Source organism: Lutra lutra, chromosome 11 (genome assembly GCF_902655055.1).
Source record: "Lutra lutra chromosome 11, mLutLut1.2, whole genome shotgun sequence".
Lineage (NCBI taxonomy): Eukaryota > Metazoa > Chordata > Mammalia > Carnivora > Mustelidae > Lutra > Lutra lutra.
Window position 1 is genome coordinate 93,701,147 of NC_062288.1, and position 19,305 is coordinate 93,720,451.

General features: G+C 45.6%; 1 protein-coding gene across 1 annotated transcript in view; it reads right to left on the bottom strand.

Annotated features, from left to right (window-relative positions):
- KIAA1549 (KIAA1549 ortholog) overlaps positions 1-19,305 on the bottom strand; it is a 134,371-nt gene that overhangs the window by 48,530 nt on the left and 66,536 nt on the right. Inside the window, exons 9-12 of the mRNA XM_047695063.1 lie at positions 13,595-13,772; positions 9,973-10,157; positions 1,819-2,015; positions 15-130 (exon numbers count right to left, since the gene is read on the bottom strand). Of these exons, the coding sequence (XP_047551019.1) occupies positions 15-130; positions 1,819-2,015; positions 9,973-10,157; positions 13,595-13,772 (676 nt within the window). The remainder of the gene's footprint in view (positions 1-14; positions 131-1,818; positions 2,016-9,972; positions 10,158-13,594; positions 13,773-19,305) is intronic.

Consider the following 19,305-nt stretch of genomic DNA (forward strand, 5'->3'; position numbering starts at 1 on the left):
GAAGAGTCACCGACCGCTCTGTGGAGCTCTGTGGGGCTGGACATCGTTCACCGCTCCCAGCGTCTTGTCTCCCGCGTCCCTCTCGCCGGACTCCTCGCTTACGGTAGAGTCAGCATCCGAGGGAGAAACTCTGCAGTCACAAAACAAATTCAAACATTAGGGAAAAAAGAAAGAAGGGGCCTGAGGGGACAGGGTGGGGGGTGGGGAGAGGTCCCATTAATTTAGATGTGGAAGTCAGGCTTCTGGGCAAAACGGACAGAAACGAGACCGTTTCCAAAAACCATCTTCAAGGAACACGTCGATAGCACATGGTCCCCTCCTGAAGACAGTAACACATGGCTTCTAGGGCTCAGCAGGAGGCATTCCAACAAATGCTAGGAAGCTAAAGGCCGGCTGGAGGACAGTCCCTCAGTTACCAGGGCTCTGGACTAGCAGTCTGAGTCTGGCACAGATTGTATCATAAAATCTGTATTCAGGCCCGGTTCCAGGTCAATGGGGACTGCAGAGTCCCAAAGAACCCAGGATAGTCCTATCGTCAACCCCACAGAACCCCACAGCTCTGGGAGAAGCCCATACTCACAACACAAAAGCAACGATCTCCCCTGAGCTTTGATTCTGCCTATCAAAAGCAAGGGTGACACAGAACCAGCTTGCACAAGGCTAATCATAGTCCTCAACCAGTTAGCACCCCTTCTCTCTGGGCCCCTGAGGGATGCTAAAGTCCTACATTAGCCATGCAGACCACTGAAATGTTGCGTCTAAATGTTTAGGATGAGATGACCAAGGGAAGAGAAAAAAAAAAAAAACCTGGCAAAATTATACTAACATATTCAACAGTCTTTAATGATTTGATTTATTCTTAGCCAGCAATATGATAAAGCAAATAACATCTCTCTACATAGTTCATTTTCTTTTGTAAAGATCGTGGTATAATATCCATTAAAATTTTTAAAACTAGGCCAGAACCCCCTGGGGTAGATTTTCTGGGAAGTCAGAAATTGTGACAGCGTTTCAAATGTTGGTATGATCACACATTTCTTCCCTCTTCGCAGGAAATCAAGATTTGGAGTTCAAAGCTCAAAGGCAGGCTGATGATTTGAGGCTTCCGTACCCTAGTGTGATTGTGCTGAGATCTGAAGGCAGCTGCATAACACCTGACTCTGAACTTTCACCCAGCTACGGCCCTTCTCCTAGGATCAGAGGGTGATGGGGGACTTACAGGTGGCATGTTAACATGCAACCCTCCGCCTGCTTCCCTTTGATAGGAGGAATGGAAAGACACTGGGGATGGGGAGCTGGGCAGGGAGGAGGCGGTGCCAAGTCCATGGAAACATGCTAACGAGGGTGACAACACAGGGGGCCAGAGGGAAAGCAAGCAAAGAAAAAAGGATCTGATGAAAGTCCCCCGCAGGCAAAGCAATGAAGGCAGAGCCGGCCGCTGGCACAGCAGCAAAGGCAAAGCCAACCACTGGCTGAGTGCGTATGATGTGTTGTGCACTTTTTAGACATTTCTTCTGATACCATCTCCAGAGGGCCCAGAATGATCACCCCAGAATATACCCACCAGGCTAGGCAAGAGCTAATCAAGTATCAAGGTGGGGGGGGAGACACCACCAAAGCATCTGGCCACCTCCAGTGGTCCCCCGGCGTGGATCAAGAACCCTCCAGTTCGTGGACTTCGGGCAAGCTGCTGCCAGTCTCCTGGGCTGCGGACCCAGGGAAAACTCACCATCAGCTCTTAGGACACTGGAAACTGACAAAACTGAGGAGGGAAACATGCTCTGCGACAGGGAACAAGACGGAAAGCCCGATAAGAACCTTCCTCTGTGGCGGACGTTCTTGGAGGGGATCTTGGCCTTGGGGCTCGGCACATCTCCGTTCTCAGAGGGCGTGGTGTGGTCCTTCACAGGTCCGGGCAGTGGTGCTGGCTCGTGAATCATCAGGATGTCATCTTTATTGTGCTGACCCAGATGCTGCTTAGCAAAGTCAAAGCCCTTCACACTAGGGATCTGCAACTAAAACACACACACACACACACACACACAAGCGAAGACAGTCAATCTGAAATCTGAGGACTGTGAGAGCTGGCAAGACTGCTGAGTGCTGACTTCTGACCCGAGATCGTGCCTGCCAGCCCATCATTCTAATTCAACGAACATCGCTAAATCATTAACTGTGTGCACAGTGCTGTTCACACATAGGGTTTACAGAAAAGACAGACCCTGGCGAAAGATTAAAGAAGAGTACAGGATCAAAGAGCTAGACCATAATGCAAATCGTATCACAAGACGATACCTGACCCACTGTCACAGTAGTGCGATCACATACTATGAGGTTCCAGAGGGAGTGGCATGAGCGAGATATTCTTTATAGAGAAATGGAGACTTGAGCCAGGATTCACAGGACAGGTAGAACTTGGAAATGAAAAGGGGCAGCTACACAGAGAATGTTCTAGATCATGACCAGAGAACACTTCCGGGCTGGGAAGACATTCCGTCAGCTGCCCTAGAAGGGTCAGAATGTGGGGAGGGGGAGAAGGGAGCCAATACCAAATACCAGTTTCAAGAGCAGAAAACCACGAAATATTTCTGAAGAGGCAGATTTCTAAAATCCAAGCAGACAGGACACAAAGGGCTGTCGGAGGGCCAATGGTACCCACGCAAGAAATGACAAAAGCCTGAGCCCCAAACCCTAGCAATGGAAACGGGAAGGAACGAATAGATCTAGAGACCGGACTGAAGGATCTGGAAGCCAAAAATAGACACAAGAGGCAAAGGAGGGAAAGCAGCCAGTGATGACTTGAATGACTTCTAGGCAGGCGTCCTGAGCAGGGGAAGGGACATTCATCATGAAAGGATGGTAACCTGAGGAGATAAAAAGACGGGTTTCACTTTGGACACGCTTAGTTGGAGAAGGCAGAAAAAGCTCCAAAGGAGAGCAGCCCCATGTAGCTGGACACAGAGGACAATAGCTTAGGGGAAATTTCGGGCTGGAGACAGGACTTTGAGAGAATCTGTATAGAAGAGGACAGGTAGGGGACCTGAGACTTTTCTTTTTTTTTTTTCCCTCAGATTTTTCAAGATGAAAACAGAGTCTGTGAATAAAATGTTGGGGAACATCTAATAGTTTGGGGCTCAAAGGAGGAAAAGGAGGCAAGGAAAAAATAGATAACCTCAAAGAAAAGAATTTGTAAAGTCCGATGTAACAGAAGGCAAGAGGATAGAGAATTTCTAGAAACAAGTGGCCAACAGAAGTCCTGGGGGCACAAGGAGGAAGGAGAGAGGGGTCTTCAAAAAAGCCCCACCTCTCACACTGGGGGTCACAGGAGTCCTACCTGAGATATACCAGAGTTACACCAAACCCACAACCCAGAACCCTGTCACCACGGAGCCTAGATCTCGGCTTCCAGCTTCCTGCACAATCACAGGAAAGGTGCTTAAAAGTACAGAGAACTGCGGGCAACAATGATGAGGCTCACTTTGTGCTACACTAAAAGTGTAGGGGGGAGGGGTTGTTCATCATTCATTTGAGCTTGCAGGTAGAGGAAACTCAACTGCATTACAGGAATTGTCCCAATGGCCTCTTTGGAAAGAAGGCCACAGCACAACCGAAGCCCTTAGCCAAGTGGCATTCCACCCCTAGAGACAGTCCATCCGTCAAAGACAAAGGCCAAACCAACCTAAGGAGTTATTTTAGACAATGTGTTATGTAGAAGCAAAAGGTTTTGCCATATCTGTGTTAATTTTATGCCAAATGAGTGACAGCACCTGGGGCTCCTGTTGGTGATCTCCAAGGTCTTTTAAGCACCACAAGAAGAGAAGGGAAGGAGTTTGCAATGAAGACTTCTGCCAGCAGAGGGGGACAAAACTTACTAGAAGTGTGGTTTACAAAGATGTGGCTTGGAAACAAAAGGTAAAGACCTGGTGTGGCTGTATTTTCTAAATTAATGATTACCATGTGACAAGGCCAAGCAACTCCACCACAGTCCTTGGCTCAGGAACACTCTTCCATGAATATGAACCCAAACCTGCCGCCCTCTGGTTCCCCTTCCCCTCCAAACACTCAGGATAAGTCGATCTCCTCCTCCACAGACTGTGACCTTCAGCTGGGCTCCCTGAATCCCTGGGGGTGTTCGTCTTCCTAGGGGCATGCAGCCACTTTGAGACCATCAACGTCCAGATGGACAAGCTCTGTGTACTCTCTTTACCATCACCAGTGATTTTCCCAAGGGCGTGCCTGTAGTCTGGGCGTCGTGTTCCCCACTCCCGCCCCCCGTTCTAAGGGTCCTTCTCCTGCTTTACAGGAGAGGCGCCCCCTCACCCACACAGGAGCCTTTACCCAGCGGCACCTCGTGGCAGCTCCCTAAACCTGCGGCCCCTGAATGAAAGAATCACAAGCATAATCAATGATCACCGAGCCAACACCATCAACGCCATTTAATAAAATGTGGTATAATCTTTTTTAGTCTATTTCCCATCAAGAAACTAAATGCCTCCAATGACCAAGAGACAATCAGTGTTGCAAGGCAGATGGTCTGCTTTACCAAAATTGAAGGAGGAGCTGCAGATCGCCTCCTCCAAGCAGAGGTCTCCAAGCGAATGAGGGAAAAATAAAACAGCTCTACCTCTGTGTGCGGTCAGCGTACCCGAAGCCCAGGAGTTAATACAACTGGTCTACCCTGACAAACGTGCCAGGGTTCGTGCAAGAAACCAGCGTATGTATGTGTCAAATGCTTCATTATTTTTGCTGTTGGCAGTTATTATAAATACCTACACATTCTCAGCTATCAGATAAAAGCTAAGACGTCAGATACAAAATTTTATAATTCAGCAACAGGGTGTGACACACGGTAGACCATCTGTAAATATTGGATGACTAAATGAATTTTTAAAAGTCAACTGAAGCTTCAAACTTGCTGGCTCTTGTGGAGAGCCACGAAAAAGGGTATACGTCATCAATAAAAGACATGGCCATCGAAGCCCTGTGGGTTTATTGTTGATTCCCACTAACATCGTCAAATATCTCCATTAGATCCTTGCAATTCTCACCAGCAGGGTGAGTCTCCACCTTGTACGACAATAGAAATCTGGCGACTACTCTATGCTTCTGCACGAAACAAAAGCTATCTTAGAACACCCAGAAGGAAGAAATTAGAGAAAATCTTGCCCTCTCATGGAATTAGCTCCTTTTGTTTCATCCTTACTTTCCAGAATGCTTTTTCTAGCTTTTCCATTTCTTTAAAAAAAAAAAAAAAAAAATCTAGTATTAAGTCTGGCTGTATTGTGTCCCCAGCTTCCACATGCGGAATAAGCCTCAATCAGTATTTTATAAAAGAAGAGCCACAATTAATTAGTGCCTTCGATATTTCCATTAGGACCCCTTATTTCTGAGGAAAGATGGTTCTTTTGTTCCTTCTCTCTTTAATATGTCACAGAGGGGACAGCCCGATTGTCCGTGCCCCACTGGAATAACGACGCCACCAAGTCAGAGCAGGCGGGTAAAGCAGGTCAGCCGAAGAACAGGAGAGATGCCTGATGAATTTTAAAGCACGTGAGCTGTGAACATACTACAACCCGGGCGGAACAAGACAGAGCGAGTCTCCAGCCCTCCGGGGAGCCGGAGGCCCTGGGAAGGAGCAGTTAAGACGACAACAGAAGTCACAGAGCAGACCCCAGAGGCACCCGAGGAAACCTCTGCCATCTCAAAGACAGCAGCATTGTCTTCCCATTTCTTACTGGACAGATGAGATCCGTGGACGTCTCCATGGTCGCCGCGCTGCTTCCACGCGGAAGGCGGGGGCACGGTGTCGTTATGCCTGTGTCTGCTGTGCCGTCGGGCCTCGGTCACCCTGCAGAACCCCAAGACTCTGCCGCCCCCGGGGGCTGTAGCAGATCACAGCCAAGGGACCGCTGGTGAACTGAACGCTCCACCTATTAGGTGCCACGGGGTCCCTGCAGACACTCAAAGGGCAACCCGGCCACGGGGGATGAGATGAATTTGGCTGAGATGGGGAGAAACGCCCGTGGAGCCTCTCTTCATTCAGCTGTCCACACGGCCTCCTGAAGCGGTCATTCGGACATAAATGTGTTCAAGCTGCTCTCCCTGCTGAAAATCCTTCCGTGGCTCCCCACTACCTACAGCACCACTGCCCACTGCTGATGTGTCCGAGAGCTCCTCCCAGCCTGGCTCTTGCCTCCTGTCACCTTTGGCTGTGCCCTTCCAGATGTTTGCTCCATCATGTCCGACATATGGGCCATCCCCTCCACCTGGGCCGGCTTTCACCTGGCTTCATCTCCACTTCTGAGCTCCAGCCCCAGCCCTACCTCTTTCCAGAAGGCAGAGGCAGCCCCCCACCCAACGTCGGCAGAGGGGGAGGGGGAGTGAGGGGTCTGCCCCTCCTCCCTGCTTCCAAGATAGTCTAGACAGACTTCCACTGCTGTGTGTCCTTCTTCTTCCGGAAGCCCTCAAACCAAGGACTGCATGCTACCTGGGCTTGCAAGCAGCCTGGCCCCGCTTGGCTCAGAGCAAATGCTCGGTGTTTGGTGAACAGATACGCAGTGACTAAGGCAGCTCCGTGTGGCTGCCCGCAGTGCCCACCGATCAGGAACCATGGTCCCACAACAACCACAGAGATCGGACTGTCCCCATGGGAAGGAACAAGGGTTACAGGACCAGCGGCATCTAGCCAATGCCATTCATCTCTTCAAATAGAACCTCAACAGGGCAAGGTGGGTCCGGCTGCCGTTTTCCTGAGACCAGTAAACAGGGATGACTTTAAAGAGACTCCAGATGAAAGATAAGGGTTAGATTTGTTTTTTTAATGATTGGAAATAAAAAAGGACCCTGTCTCAAAATGTGACAGAATGGCCTCTCCCTCTTATCATGTGATCAAACTAATCCACTCCCAGCCAATCCGAAGAGGCTTCCTGCTCATTACAGGGGGAAGGGGGTGTGGGTTTTTTGGTGAGCACGTGTATTGTCTTTGATGTTAGTAGCTCTGGGATTACTGAGCTCAAGGACTTGGGAGAGGAGCAGCGAGGCAGTAGCAAGGGGGCAGGGTGAGCAGAACACGGAGACAACAGAGAGCCGGACCAGAAGGAAAAAGAAGTCTTGAAGTCCCAGGGGAAACTAGCACCTTTTCAAATCGTCCCAAGGGATGGGCTAGATCGAGACCCTTCACTACTGCCGGGTAAATCTTAGAAGAAACACTAGCGAAGGAGAGATCTGAGTCTCAACTAAACGGAGATCATCCTTTTCCCATTAGAAACACACGACAGAATCTATACGGTAGTTTCCTGTGCCAGCGAAGCAAGGACCACCCTTCTGAAATGTCATGGAGGTCAGACCCCCCACCCAGGTCAGAAGACGCGGACTCCCCAGGGACTCTGCCACACAGAAAACCTTCTGACAAATATGTTGTAAAGACACATGCACAGATCCTCCGACACACGCAAGGCAAGAGCAACCCCAGGGCTGGAGTTCTATTTGAAACTCTGTCCACCTGATTTTTTTTTTAAGGATTTTATTTATTTATTTGAGAGAGAGAGAGAGAGAGACAGCAAGAGAGGGAACACAAGCAGGGTGAGTGGGAGAGAGAGAAGCAGGCTTCCCGCCGAGCAGGGAACCCGACGTGGGGCTTGATCCCAGGATTCTGGGATCATGACCTGAGTCGAAGGTAGACACTTAACGACTGAGCCACCCAGGCACCCTTCTGTCCATCTGATTTACAGCAACATCTGGTGCTTGAAGATATTTTGGCAGTAAAAGTGAGAGAAGGAGAAAACTTGGGGAGCATCCTGTTTTGAACTCAAGGGATGCTGTCCTTTGACATTTGCATGAAGTAACAGATGATAGATGGGCTTTCCCAGGGAGTGTTTACATTAGGGAACCTGGAACATGAAAGACCTCAATACATAACCATCTACATTGGGCATCGCTCTCTGCAACCACACTCTTTCACCAGAACAAAAACATTTCCAAACTCACTGTTGATCTTATTAAAATGAAATTCACACTATGAATGATTTAGTACCTCCAGCACTTTTCCCAGGGTTTTCCACAGCACTATCTTGTCTAAGAACAAAACAATCTAGCACACTCTGTAAATAATAGATGGAGATAAGTAATAAATATAATGTTAATGTACAAAATGCTTCCAATACACTTGATAACCACCCACTTCCAATTTAGTCACGATTTTGCATTTTTACCTAATTCCTAAGAAAAGGAATACTCTTCATTTACTTTTACAAAGTACAATAAATTCAGAATGCTTACTTTTTTTTTTACTCAGCAGGTATACCTTTGTAAAGGGCAGAATTTTTTAGACCCAGACAGAATAAATTGAAAAAGTTAACAGACAACCTTTTATCTCTTGTTCTTCTCTCTCTTCCTTGCTTTTTCTTATCAAAGTTCCAGAGTCAAGTACGTTCCTCTAAATGTGTGAGACCCACGGAGGGGGCACATTCACACACAGTGGACGATTACCACTTTCCATCCCCTTGGTAACGGCCCGTCCCCTGATTACTAGAGGTGAACGGCTACTGTGTTCTCCATCAAGGTTTGTCAGGTTTCTTCCGCTCACACCAGATCAACCAAAACTCGATGTTTACCATAACTTAATGTCTTTGCTCTGAAGCTGGTATGTGACAGTTCAAGATTGCAGAAATCATGGAAACGTACAAGTGAGAACTGCTAGTATTATAAAAACTAAATGGGATGCTTTGGTACGACATGAAAAAGATGTTTAAAAACACCCTGCTGTCAAATTAGGTGTAAGTGAATGAGCTCTAGAAGATTACAGAGTTGGGGTGGGATTGGGGGGAAAAAAAAACCCAGGGAATTTTACACTCAGGTTGCTCGCTCTTCTCCAAAGAAACCCACACTGGAAACTGCAGCTGGTGCATTTTGGTGTTGTTTTTTAATTTTTTTAATTTTAATTTTTGGTTTTGAGAGGGAGAGAGAGAATCACAAGCAGGCTCCGTTGGTATCTCGGGTGTGGGACAGAGCCCGATGTTGGTATCCCTGATGTGGGACTCGGTCTCACGACCCTGAGATCATGACCTGGGCCCAAATCAAGTCGGACATTTAAAGGACGGAGACACCCAGGTACCCCTAGGTGTGTTGTTTCTTACAAGAAAAACCAAACAAAATCCTCTGAGTAAACCAACAGTCCAAAAAATAAAATGTAAAAAAAAAAAAAAAAGGACTCAGGGGCGCCTGGGTGGCTTAGTCATTAAGTGTCTGCCTTCAGCTCAGGTCATGATCAAAGGGTTCTGGGATCAAGCCCTGCATTGGGCTCCCTGCATAGTGGGGAGTCTGCTTCTCCTTCTCCCACTACCCCTGCCTATATTCCCTCTCTCGCTGTCTCTCTATGTCAAATAAATAAATAAAATCTTAAAAAAAAAAAAAGAAAAAAGACTCAGGGTACATCAAAAGACTGGTGAATACAGACCCACTCATATATTTAAATTAAAATATTTAAGGAGTATAATATCATTTTTCTAATGATTAGTTGGTCTTGATCAAGGCGCACCGTAGCTTTCCGATATGGTAGACGGAAGCTAAAGGAGCTGTCCAGTGGAACCGTGTACGAAAGAGAGAGACACACAGATCTGAGAAAACCTCCTTTGGCTCCTGTTCTTTGAAAATATCCAGGGTGAATATAGATCAGAATTCATACAAAAATGGATGTGATCTTTGAATTAATCATTTCATAAATAAGATTACAGGAGCACTCGGCACTCGTGACATGGCTAAGCCTTGATACGGCTTCATCTTCTCCACCTATAATTAAGACTACAGAAGAATTGTGGTTCCAATAAGCGAATGTGAGGCAAAGAGGTACCACCATTAAAGCCAAAAAAGTGTCCCTATCAGCTTTCTGTCCCACCACTGAGCATCAAGAGCCTGAGCTCGGCATACCCCAGCCCGTAAGACCGCCTGCGTGCAGGCTGGGGCTCACCCTCTCACCTTCTGGCGCTGCTGGATGCTGGCCACCGTGTCAGGCTGGAAGTCCAGCTTGTCCGTGCGGCAGAGTTTCCAGTACAGGATGACGACAATCACCATGACCACCAGCACTGGAATGACCACGCCGACAATGACCCAGAGGTTGCTGCTCTGGGACTCGGGGGACGGCCTCTTCACTCTGTCCAAGGCTGCAGGGAGGGAAGACAGGCTGTTCACTAATTGCTCCTCACTCACTTCCCTGACGGCCCGTCTGTGCAGGGAATATGGCTTCTTCTACGAGAAACCTGGAAGCTCTTTGTCATTTCAGGTAGAGGCAAATGGTTAGACTCTGCAATCTCCTGATGGCCAGAAACACTGCCTAGAAGACTACAACCTCAATGCCCAAGGGACCATGGTGACATACGGACAGGTCTAAAGGAGCACGGCTCATCCGACGGCAGAACTAGGTTAAGTCCAGGTCTCCTGACTCCCGGGTACCCCACTGGCTCTGCCCTAATCTCACTGCAGGAACGTTTCCATACTAAAAGTCAGAAATCCCCATAAACAGTCTACGAACGCTGCCTTAATTTCTTCACCTGTGTATCTCTCTAAATTCCTGAAACAAGATTTAAGGTACCAGGTGTCAGTTTAAACATTATATGATCTCCAACTTACTTACTCAGAGTCTGCCCCTCCCCACCTCCTGAACACCTCCCCCCAGCCCCAACCCTGACCACTGCCGCAGCCTCCCAGCTTCCATGGCCTTGGAGGAACATGCTCCAAGTGCTCTGCCTTCCTCTCCTTTACCAGCTCCTTTCCCTAACCTCCCCTCCTGGTCCTGGGCCCTCGTCTTCTTCATTCTGCGCTCATCCTCTCAAAGGACTCAGCTCCTCTTAAAGCTCAGGTTCCAATTACCAAAATGTCCCTCTCCCCTCCGCCCAACCTTCTCACCCGTTATCATCACTTCATAAAAACTGCTCCGGGAGAAGGCGAGTTTCCTCCTTGCCTAAGTTGTTTTGTCCTGGGGGCCTTTGCCTTATAAATGGCACCTTACTATTATCTTTTTCCAAAGATTTTATTTATTTGAGAAAGAAAGAGAGAGACCGAGCAGTGGGGAGGGGCAGAGACAGAGAGAGAAGCAGACTCCTGCTGAGCAGGAAGCCGGATGCTGGGCTCAGTTCCAGGACCTGGAGATCCTGACCTGAACTGAAGGCAGATGCTTAGCCGACTGAGCCACCCAGACGCCCCGGTATCTTACTATTTTAAAGTGCATTTTATTACATAAATGTTGTCCTCTCAATACAGCGCACTTTACTCATTAATATGGTTGTGACTCTGAGTCTTGTCTTTTCAAATACAGTTCAGTCTCCAGGGGTAGGCACTAAGTTTTATGCTCTTTTCATATTCCATGATGGTTAGCACCTGCCATGGGATCAAAATGTTTCTGCTCAAAGATGTAACAACAGAAAAGATTCTCGGCACTGGTGTACGTGTGGGCTCCGGCCTCTGAGAGACCAGGGAGCCGAGCAAGCAGTCCACAGCTTGAGTGCCATGGAGGAGGCACAAATTACACGGCAGAGACCACATGGGAAATGGAAAAAGGGACAAAGTATTAATCTTATTTTTAAATTTGGCCTGAAGAGCGTCTATACACATAGCTCATTTTGCATGAAAACGGACAATACGGGAGGGACAGAATCAAACCAAGGAGCTGTGACAACTGGATGCTCTTCTTAGTTCTGACCTGGGAACAGCCGGGAGGGGCACAGATGGACCAAAGCAGGCCCAGCTACCAGGGTCTACAGCTGCCCGGGGCTGAGCCTGACGCTGGCTGAGGCTTCCAATCCCTCAGATCTTTATCCCGTGGTTTTTAGCAGGAAACTGAGGGAAGAGAGGTGCAAATAACAGAGGGAAGGAGCTTCAAAAGGTAACACCCTAGAGTAACTCATCTTCTTTCAGAGGCTTAGCTGGACTGGGGCACCTCTCCTACAATCAGAGACGTCCTCAATGAAGACATATAAGTACGTGCTTCGTTATTTTTTTCTCACTGCTTTGAAACAGAACACACTAATATACACTCATGTCTCAAATACACAAACCACCAATGGACTGTTTGCTTAGACTCTCCGCATCATCATTTGTGAATTAGACAAAGCGTGCCCACGAGCCCTGGCCCTGCTTAGTTTCCAGGGACAAGTACAGAGATCACAAATAGCCTTCCCTTACCGAGGATCACCATGAAGCTGTCATTTTATAAAGGTGCCTTCGGGGCCTACGTGTTCTTTGTAAAGAACTTTTCAGTATTTCCTGATGCTCCATTCCTTCTAAACACTTACTTATCCCTTTACTGTTGGGAGCAAATATCACCGAGCTCCTACAAGGATTGCTCTCTGGCTCACAGGCAAAAGCGTCCATGTTAAAAGAGCCGTCTGGTTCATAAACGAACATTTAGAGAAAGACACTCTTCTGTGTCTCTCCGTTTTCTTAATTTTAAATGCCCAGAATCTGGGAGTTGAAAACTAAGGCACTGGGAGCAACCGCTGCTGGAGGCAAGAGCCAAGTATCTTCCAACAATAATACAGAAATATCAAAATACCTCTTTCTAAATTGTGAAGTACTGCGAGGACGGGGAGGGAGAGAAACAGCACTGAACCTGGTAAGGATCAAGGACTTCTTTGTGTTGCAAAACTCAGCAGGAAGCCAATAAATGCAGAGGGCACCTCCCAGCTTCCTGTGTGACTAACTGTCCCCACCAACGTTCAAAATATGACAGACAAGATTTCGGAATAAATACAGAAAAAACAAGTTATTTTACGTAAGACAAAATTTTTTTAAAAGAGAAATAGTACAGGAGTAGGGGAAAAATTATTACAGTTAACTTAAGGTAACTCGCTCTAACCTGGGGATACAAAATGCTGGGTAGGAGAACAGCTGTGCAGGCTACAAGTACAAGCAGCTGAAATAAAGGACTTGGCAAGTAAATTTTAACAACTGACATTTCGGGGCACTGGAATGGCTCAGTTGGTAAAGCATCTCAAGGTCCTGGGATGAAGCCCTACCTCAGACTCTGGAGGGAGGCTCTCTCAGGGACTCTCAGGGGCTGGAGGGGGGAGGGGCTCAGGGGGCTCTTGGGGGGGGGGGCTCTCTGGCTCTCTGCTCAGTGGGAAGCCTGCTTCTCCCTCTCCCTCTGCCCCTCCCCCCACTCATGCTCTCTTGCTTGCTCTCTCTCAAATACTTAAAAATTCCTTTAAAAAATGACGTTTTAGCAGCCCCTGGGTGGCTCAGTGTGTTAAAGCCTCTGCCTTTGGCTCAAGTCATGATCCCAGGGTCCTGGGATCGAGCCCCGCATCGGGCTCTCTGCTCAGCAGGGAGCCTGCTTCCTCCTCTCTCTCTGCCTGCCTCTCTGCCTGCTTGTGATCTCTGTCAAATAAATAAAATCTTTAAAAATAAAATAAAATAAAAATAAAAAATGACATTTTATACAAGTGCCACATAATAAATAATAAGAGTTTAAGACATTACTCTATGCACAAAAGAATGCTTTAAATTCAGATTTCATTGTTAGGGAAAAAAAACAACACCAAACCTGGCTTTTGATGCCAGCCCAGCACAGACAGCACTTAGGGTCTATGTGTCACACACTTACGTTGGGCAACAGCACCTTGAATGCGGTAACCCAAGATAATGGCTGCTCTCTGGATATCTATCTTATTAATCAGATCTGAAGACCTGACTGCACTGAGTCTTTCTCCATCTTGATCCTCCACAAAGTAGATGAGCTGCACAGGATTGTCTTCTCCCTCTAGCCTTGACACGTTGACCATCTGAAAGATAACAGAAACCATTAGCATTTTTGAAGCTCCTATTTCCAGATGCCCTGGCTCAGGGCACTCGGTCTTGACTGTGTTATTCAGGATTCATTCCAATGCTTATAATGAGCTTGTGACACCATTCTGGACCCCAGAATCCCCACGATGCGCTTTCAATGGGAAGAGGGACAATGAATGTTACTCTGTACGGAATAACAAATGTGTCTCATCCTGCTCAAAATAGTCCCTGAGACAAATGGGCAAGTAGGACACAGAGAACACAGAGTTGGCCAAGGCTACGCAGTCTTCAATTGAGACCGACCACATCCAGCCTGTCATGGGAGAATGCTGCTGTCCTCCCAGCATGAATCATGAGGGCTACGTGCATCCCTGGTTCTCAGAAACTATTCCTGGTTTCATCCAATCTCACCTTGAATCAGCATTTTCTCTTTTTTTAGGGCACGGCTTCTCAACCTTGGTACTACTGCCATTTTGGGTCAACGGGGGCCGTCCCAAGTATGGTAGGATATTTAGCAGCACCAATGTCCTCCACTTACTGGATGCCAGTACCAACAGCCACACCTCCCTCACCAGCTGTGACAACCAAAAATGTCACTAGACATGCCAGATGCACCGGCAGGGGGCATAAAATCACCACCACTTGAGAACCACTGCTCTCGGGATTATAAATTCTTCAACACCCCATTCTCAACAACGGATAAATCACATAGACGGAGAATCAGTAAGGAAACAGCAGATATGAGCAACACTATAGACGAAAGGAACCTAACAGACATTTACGGAACATTCCATTCAGTATCAACAGAAAACACATTCTCCTCAAGCACCCATAGAACATTTTCTAGGATATACCATATGTTAGGCCACAAAACAGTCTCAACAAATTCAAGACAACAGAAATTTATCAAGTATCTTTTCTGACCACAACAGTCTGAAAATACAATCAATAATAGGAGAAAGCTGTATATTTCACAAACACATGGAAATTAAACAGCACACTCCTGAAAATACCATTAGACCAAAGAACAAATTGAAAAAGAAATTTTAAAAAATATCGAGACAAATGAAAACAGAAATACAACATACCAAAATTTATGGGATATACCAAAAGCAGTTATAAGAGGGAAGTTTATAGCTATAAATGCATACATTAAGAAAAACGAGATTTCAAGTAAAGAACTTGGGCATCTGGGAGACTCTTGATTTCTAGTTCAGGTCACGATCTCAGGGTTGTGGGATCGAGCCCCACATCAGGCTCCATACTCAAGTCGTGAGCCTTCCTGAGATTCTCTCTCACCCTCTGACCCTCCCTCCTCTAGTCTGCTCATAGTACACACTCTCTCTCTCTCTGAAATAAATAAATAAATCTTAAAAAAAAAAAAAACCTAACTTTACACCTCAAGGACCTGAGAAAAAGAGGAAAAACCTAAGTCCAAGGTTAGCAGAAGGGAGAAAATAATAAAGATCAGAGCACAAATTAATAAAATCGAGAACAGGAAAAATTACCAAAACTAAGCATTGGCTCTTTGAAAAGAAGCAAAATTGATAAATCTTCAGCTAGACCAACAAAGAAAAAAGAGGACTCAAAGTCCTCTTTTAAATGAAAGAGGAGACACTACAACAGGTAACAGAAACACAAAGGATCATAAAAGAATACTTTAAATAATTACACACCAACAAACTGGATAACCCAGGAGCAATGGATAAATTCCTGGAAACACACAACCTACTGAGACTGAATCAGGAAGAAACAGAAAATGTGAACAGACCAATAAGAATTAAGAAGGCTGGGGGCGCCTGGGTGGCTCAGTGGGTTAAAGCCTCTGCCTTCAGCTCAGGTCATGATCCCAGGGTCCTGGGATCGAGCCCCACATCAGGCTCTCTGCTCAGCAGGGAGCCTGCTTCCTCCTCTCTCTGACTGCCTCTCTGCCTACTTGTAATCTCTGTCTGTCAAATAAATAAATAAAATTTAAAAAAAAAAGAATTAAGAAGGCTGAATCAGTAATCAAAAACTTCCCCCAAAAAAACCCAGGACCAGATGGTTTCACTGACGAATTCTATAAAACATTCAAAGAATTAATACTAATCCTTCTCAAAAGTTTCCAAAACAATAAAGAGAAGGGAACATTCCCAAACTCATTTTATGAGACCAATATTACCATGATACCAAAGTCTACTAAGGATACTACAAAAACAAAAACAAACAAACAAACAAACAAAAACACCCTACAGGGCAATATCTCTTATGAATTGGATGCAAAAATTCTCAACAAAATACGAGCAAACCAAATGCAAGAGTACATTCAAAAGATCATGCAACATGGGGCTCCTGGGTGGCTCAGTTGGTTAAGCACCTGAACCTTGGTTTTGGCTCAGGTCATGATCTCAAGGTTGTAAGATCAAGCCCCACATCAGGCTCCAGGCTCAGCACAGAGTCTGCTCAGGATTCTTTTTCTCTCCCTCTCCCTCTGCTCCTTCCATCACTTGCACTCATGTTCTCTCTTGCACACTCCCTCTCTCTCTAAAATAAATAAGTAAAATCTTTAAAAAAAAAAATCATGCACTATGATCAAGTGGGATTCATCCTTGAAATGCAAGGATGGTTTAACAAGTCAATCAGTAAGTTTGATATATCACATTGATAAATGAAAGATAAAAATCATATGATCATCTAAACAGATGTAGGAAAAGTATTTGGCAAAATTCAATTTCCACTCAAGATATAAACCAGCAACAAACTGAGTGTGGAAGGAACATATCTCCACATAGGAAAGGCCATATATAAGAAACCCAAAGCTAAAACTGAAAGTTTTTCCTATATAATCAGAAACAAGGGGTGCCTGGGTGGCTCAGTCATTAATGCGTCTGCCTTCAGCTCAGGTCATGATTCCTGGGTCCTGAGATCGAGCCCCATGTCTTCTCCCTCTCCCACTCCACCTGCTTGTGTGCTGTCTCTCTCACTGTGTCTCTTCCTCTCTCTGTCAAATAAATAAATAAAATTGGGGGGGGATAAATAAATAAAATCAGAAATAAGACAAGAGTGTCCACTCTCAGCACTCCTATTCAATACAGTACTATCCTAGCCAGTGCAATCAGACAAGAAAAAAAACAAAAGGCATCCAAAGCAGAAAGGAAGATGCAAAATCGGTCACTATTTGCAAGATGACATGATATTATACATAGAAAACCCAAAACACTCCACCTTCAGTAAAGTTACAGGATACAAAATTAATATATTAAAAAATCTGTTGTGTTTGTGGGGGGTGTGTGTGTGTGTGTGTGTGTGTGTGTGTGTTTAAAGATTTTTATTTATTTATTTGACAGAGAAAGAGAGAGAGATCACAAGTAGGCAGAGAGAGCAGGGAAGCAGGCTCCCCACTGAGCAGAGAGCCCGATGGGGGACTCGATCCCAGGACCCTGAGATCATGATCTGAGCTGGAGGCAGAGGCTTAATCCACTGAGCCACAGAGGCGCCCCTGTGTGTGTGTGTGTTTTATAAGTAGATTCCGTGCCAAGTGTGGAGCCCAATGCGGGACTTGAACACATGACCTTGAGATCAAGACCTGAGCTGAAATCAAGAGTCCAATACCCAACCAACTGAGCCACCCAGGTGCCCCTATATTTACTCTATAATAATAATGAAGATTTTGAAAAAGAAATAAAATAGTACCATTCACAACAACATCAAAAATAATACCTAGGAATAAATTTAACAAAGGAATTAGAAGATCTGTACACTAAAAACTATAAGACATGGATGAAAGAAATTGAAGACACAAATAAATGGAAAGATACTTTGTGTTCATGGACTGGAAGAATTTGTTAAAATGTCCATATTATCTTGGGGCATCTGGGTGGCTCAGTCAGTTAAGCATCTGCCTTTGGCTCAGGTCATGATCCCAGGGTCCTGGGATCAAGCCCCATGTTGGCCTCCCTGCTCAGCAGCAAGTCTATTTCTCCCTTTCCCTCTGCCCCTCTGCCTGCTTGTGCACTTTCTCTCTCTCTCTCTCTCAAATAAATAAAATCTTTTTTTAAAAATGTACATACTACCCAAAGCCATCTACAGATGCCACCTATAGCCCTCTATAGCCATCTAAATTCTAATGGCATTTTAGAAATAGAAAAAATAATCCTAATATTCATATGGAATCACATAAGACCCTGGTAACAAAGGAGCCAAGAATACTCAATGGGAGAAAGATAGTGTCTTCAATAAATGGTGCTAGGAAAACTGTATATGCACAACCAAAAAAATTAAACTGGGTCCCTATCTTATATCACTCACAAAAAATAACTCCAGGGGCACCTGGGTGGCTCAGTCGGTTGAGCATCTGCCTTCCGCTCAGGTCATGATCCCAGGGTCCTGGGTGGAGGCCTGCATTGGGCTCTGCTCAGCAGGGAGCCTGCTTCCTCCTCTCTCTCTGCCTGCCTCTCTGCCTACTTGTGATCTCTGTTTGTCAAATAAATAAATAAAAATCTTTAAAAAAAAAAAAAATAACTCCAATGGAAAGTTTTAAATGTAAGACCTGAAACCATAAAACTCCTAAAAGAAAACATAAGGGAAAGGCTCCTTGATGTTGGTCTTGGCAATTACTTTCTAGATATAACACTCAAAGCATAAGCAAAAAAAAAGCAAAAATAAACAAGCAGACTGTATCAAACTTAAAAGCTTCTGCATAGCATAGGGCGCCTGGGTGGCTAAGTGGGTTAAAGCCTCTGCCTTTGGCTCAGGTCATGATCCCAGGGTCCCGGGATCGAGCCCCGCATCGGGCTTTCTGCTCGGTGGGGAGCCTGCTTCCTCCTCTCTCGCTACTTGTGATTTCTGTCTGTCAAATAAATAAATAAAATCTTAAAAAAAAAAAATCTTCTGCACAGCAAAAGAAAGACTCAACCAAATGAAAAGACAATGTATGGAAAGGGAAAAAATATGCAACAAATCATATATCTGATAAGAGATTAATATCCAAAATATATAAGGAACTCATACAACTCGATAGCAAACAAACAAATAAAAACACACCCAAACTCTCTGATTTAAAAATGGGCACGAGATCTGAACAGACGTTTTTCCAAAAAATACACACAAACAGCCAACAGGTATATGAAAAGGTCAACATCACTTATCATCAGAGAAAAGTAAATTAAAGCCACAATGAGGTATTACGTCACACCTGATAGAATGGCTATCATCAGAAGACAAGAGATAGGTGCTGGTAAGAAGATGGGGAAAGGGGACCCTTGTGCATGGTTGGTGGGAATATAAACTGGTGCCAGCATTGTGGAAAACAGTATGGACGTTCCTCAAAAAATTTTTAATGAACTACCATGTGATCCAGGAATCCCACTTCTGGGTATATACTGAAAGGAAGTAAAATCCACTATCTTGAAAAGATATCTATATTCCCCCAGCCCCACCTCTGCTCACTGCGCATTATTTACAACAACCAAGACATGGAAGTGACCTAAGTGTCCATCCATGGACAAACAGATAAAGAAGATGTGATACGCACATACATGCAATATCATT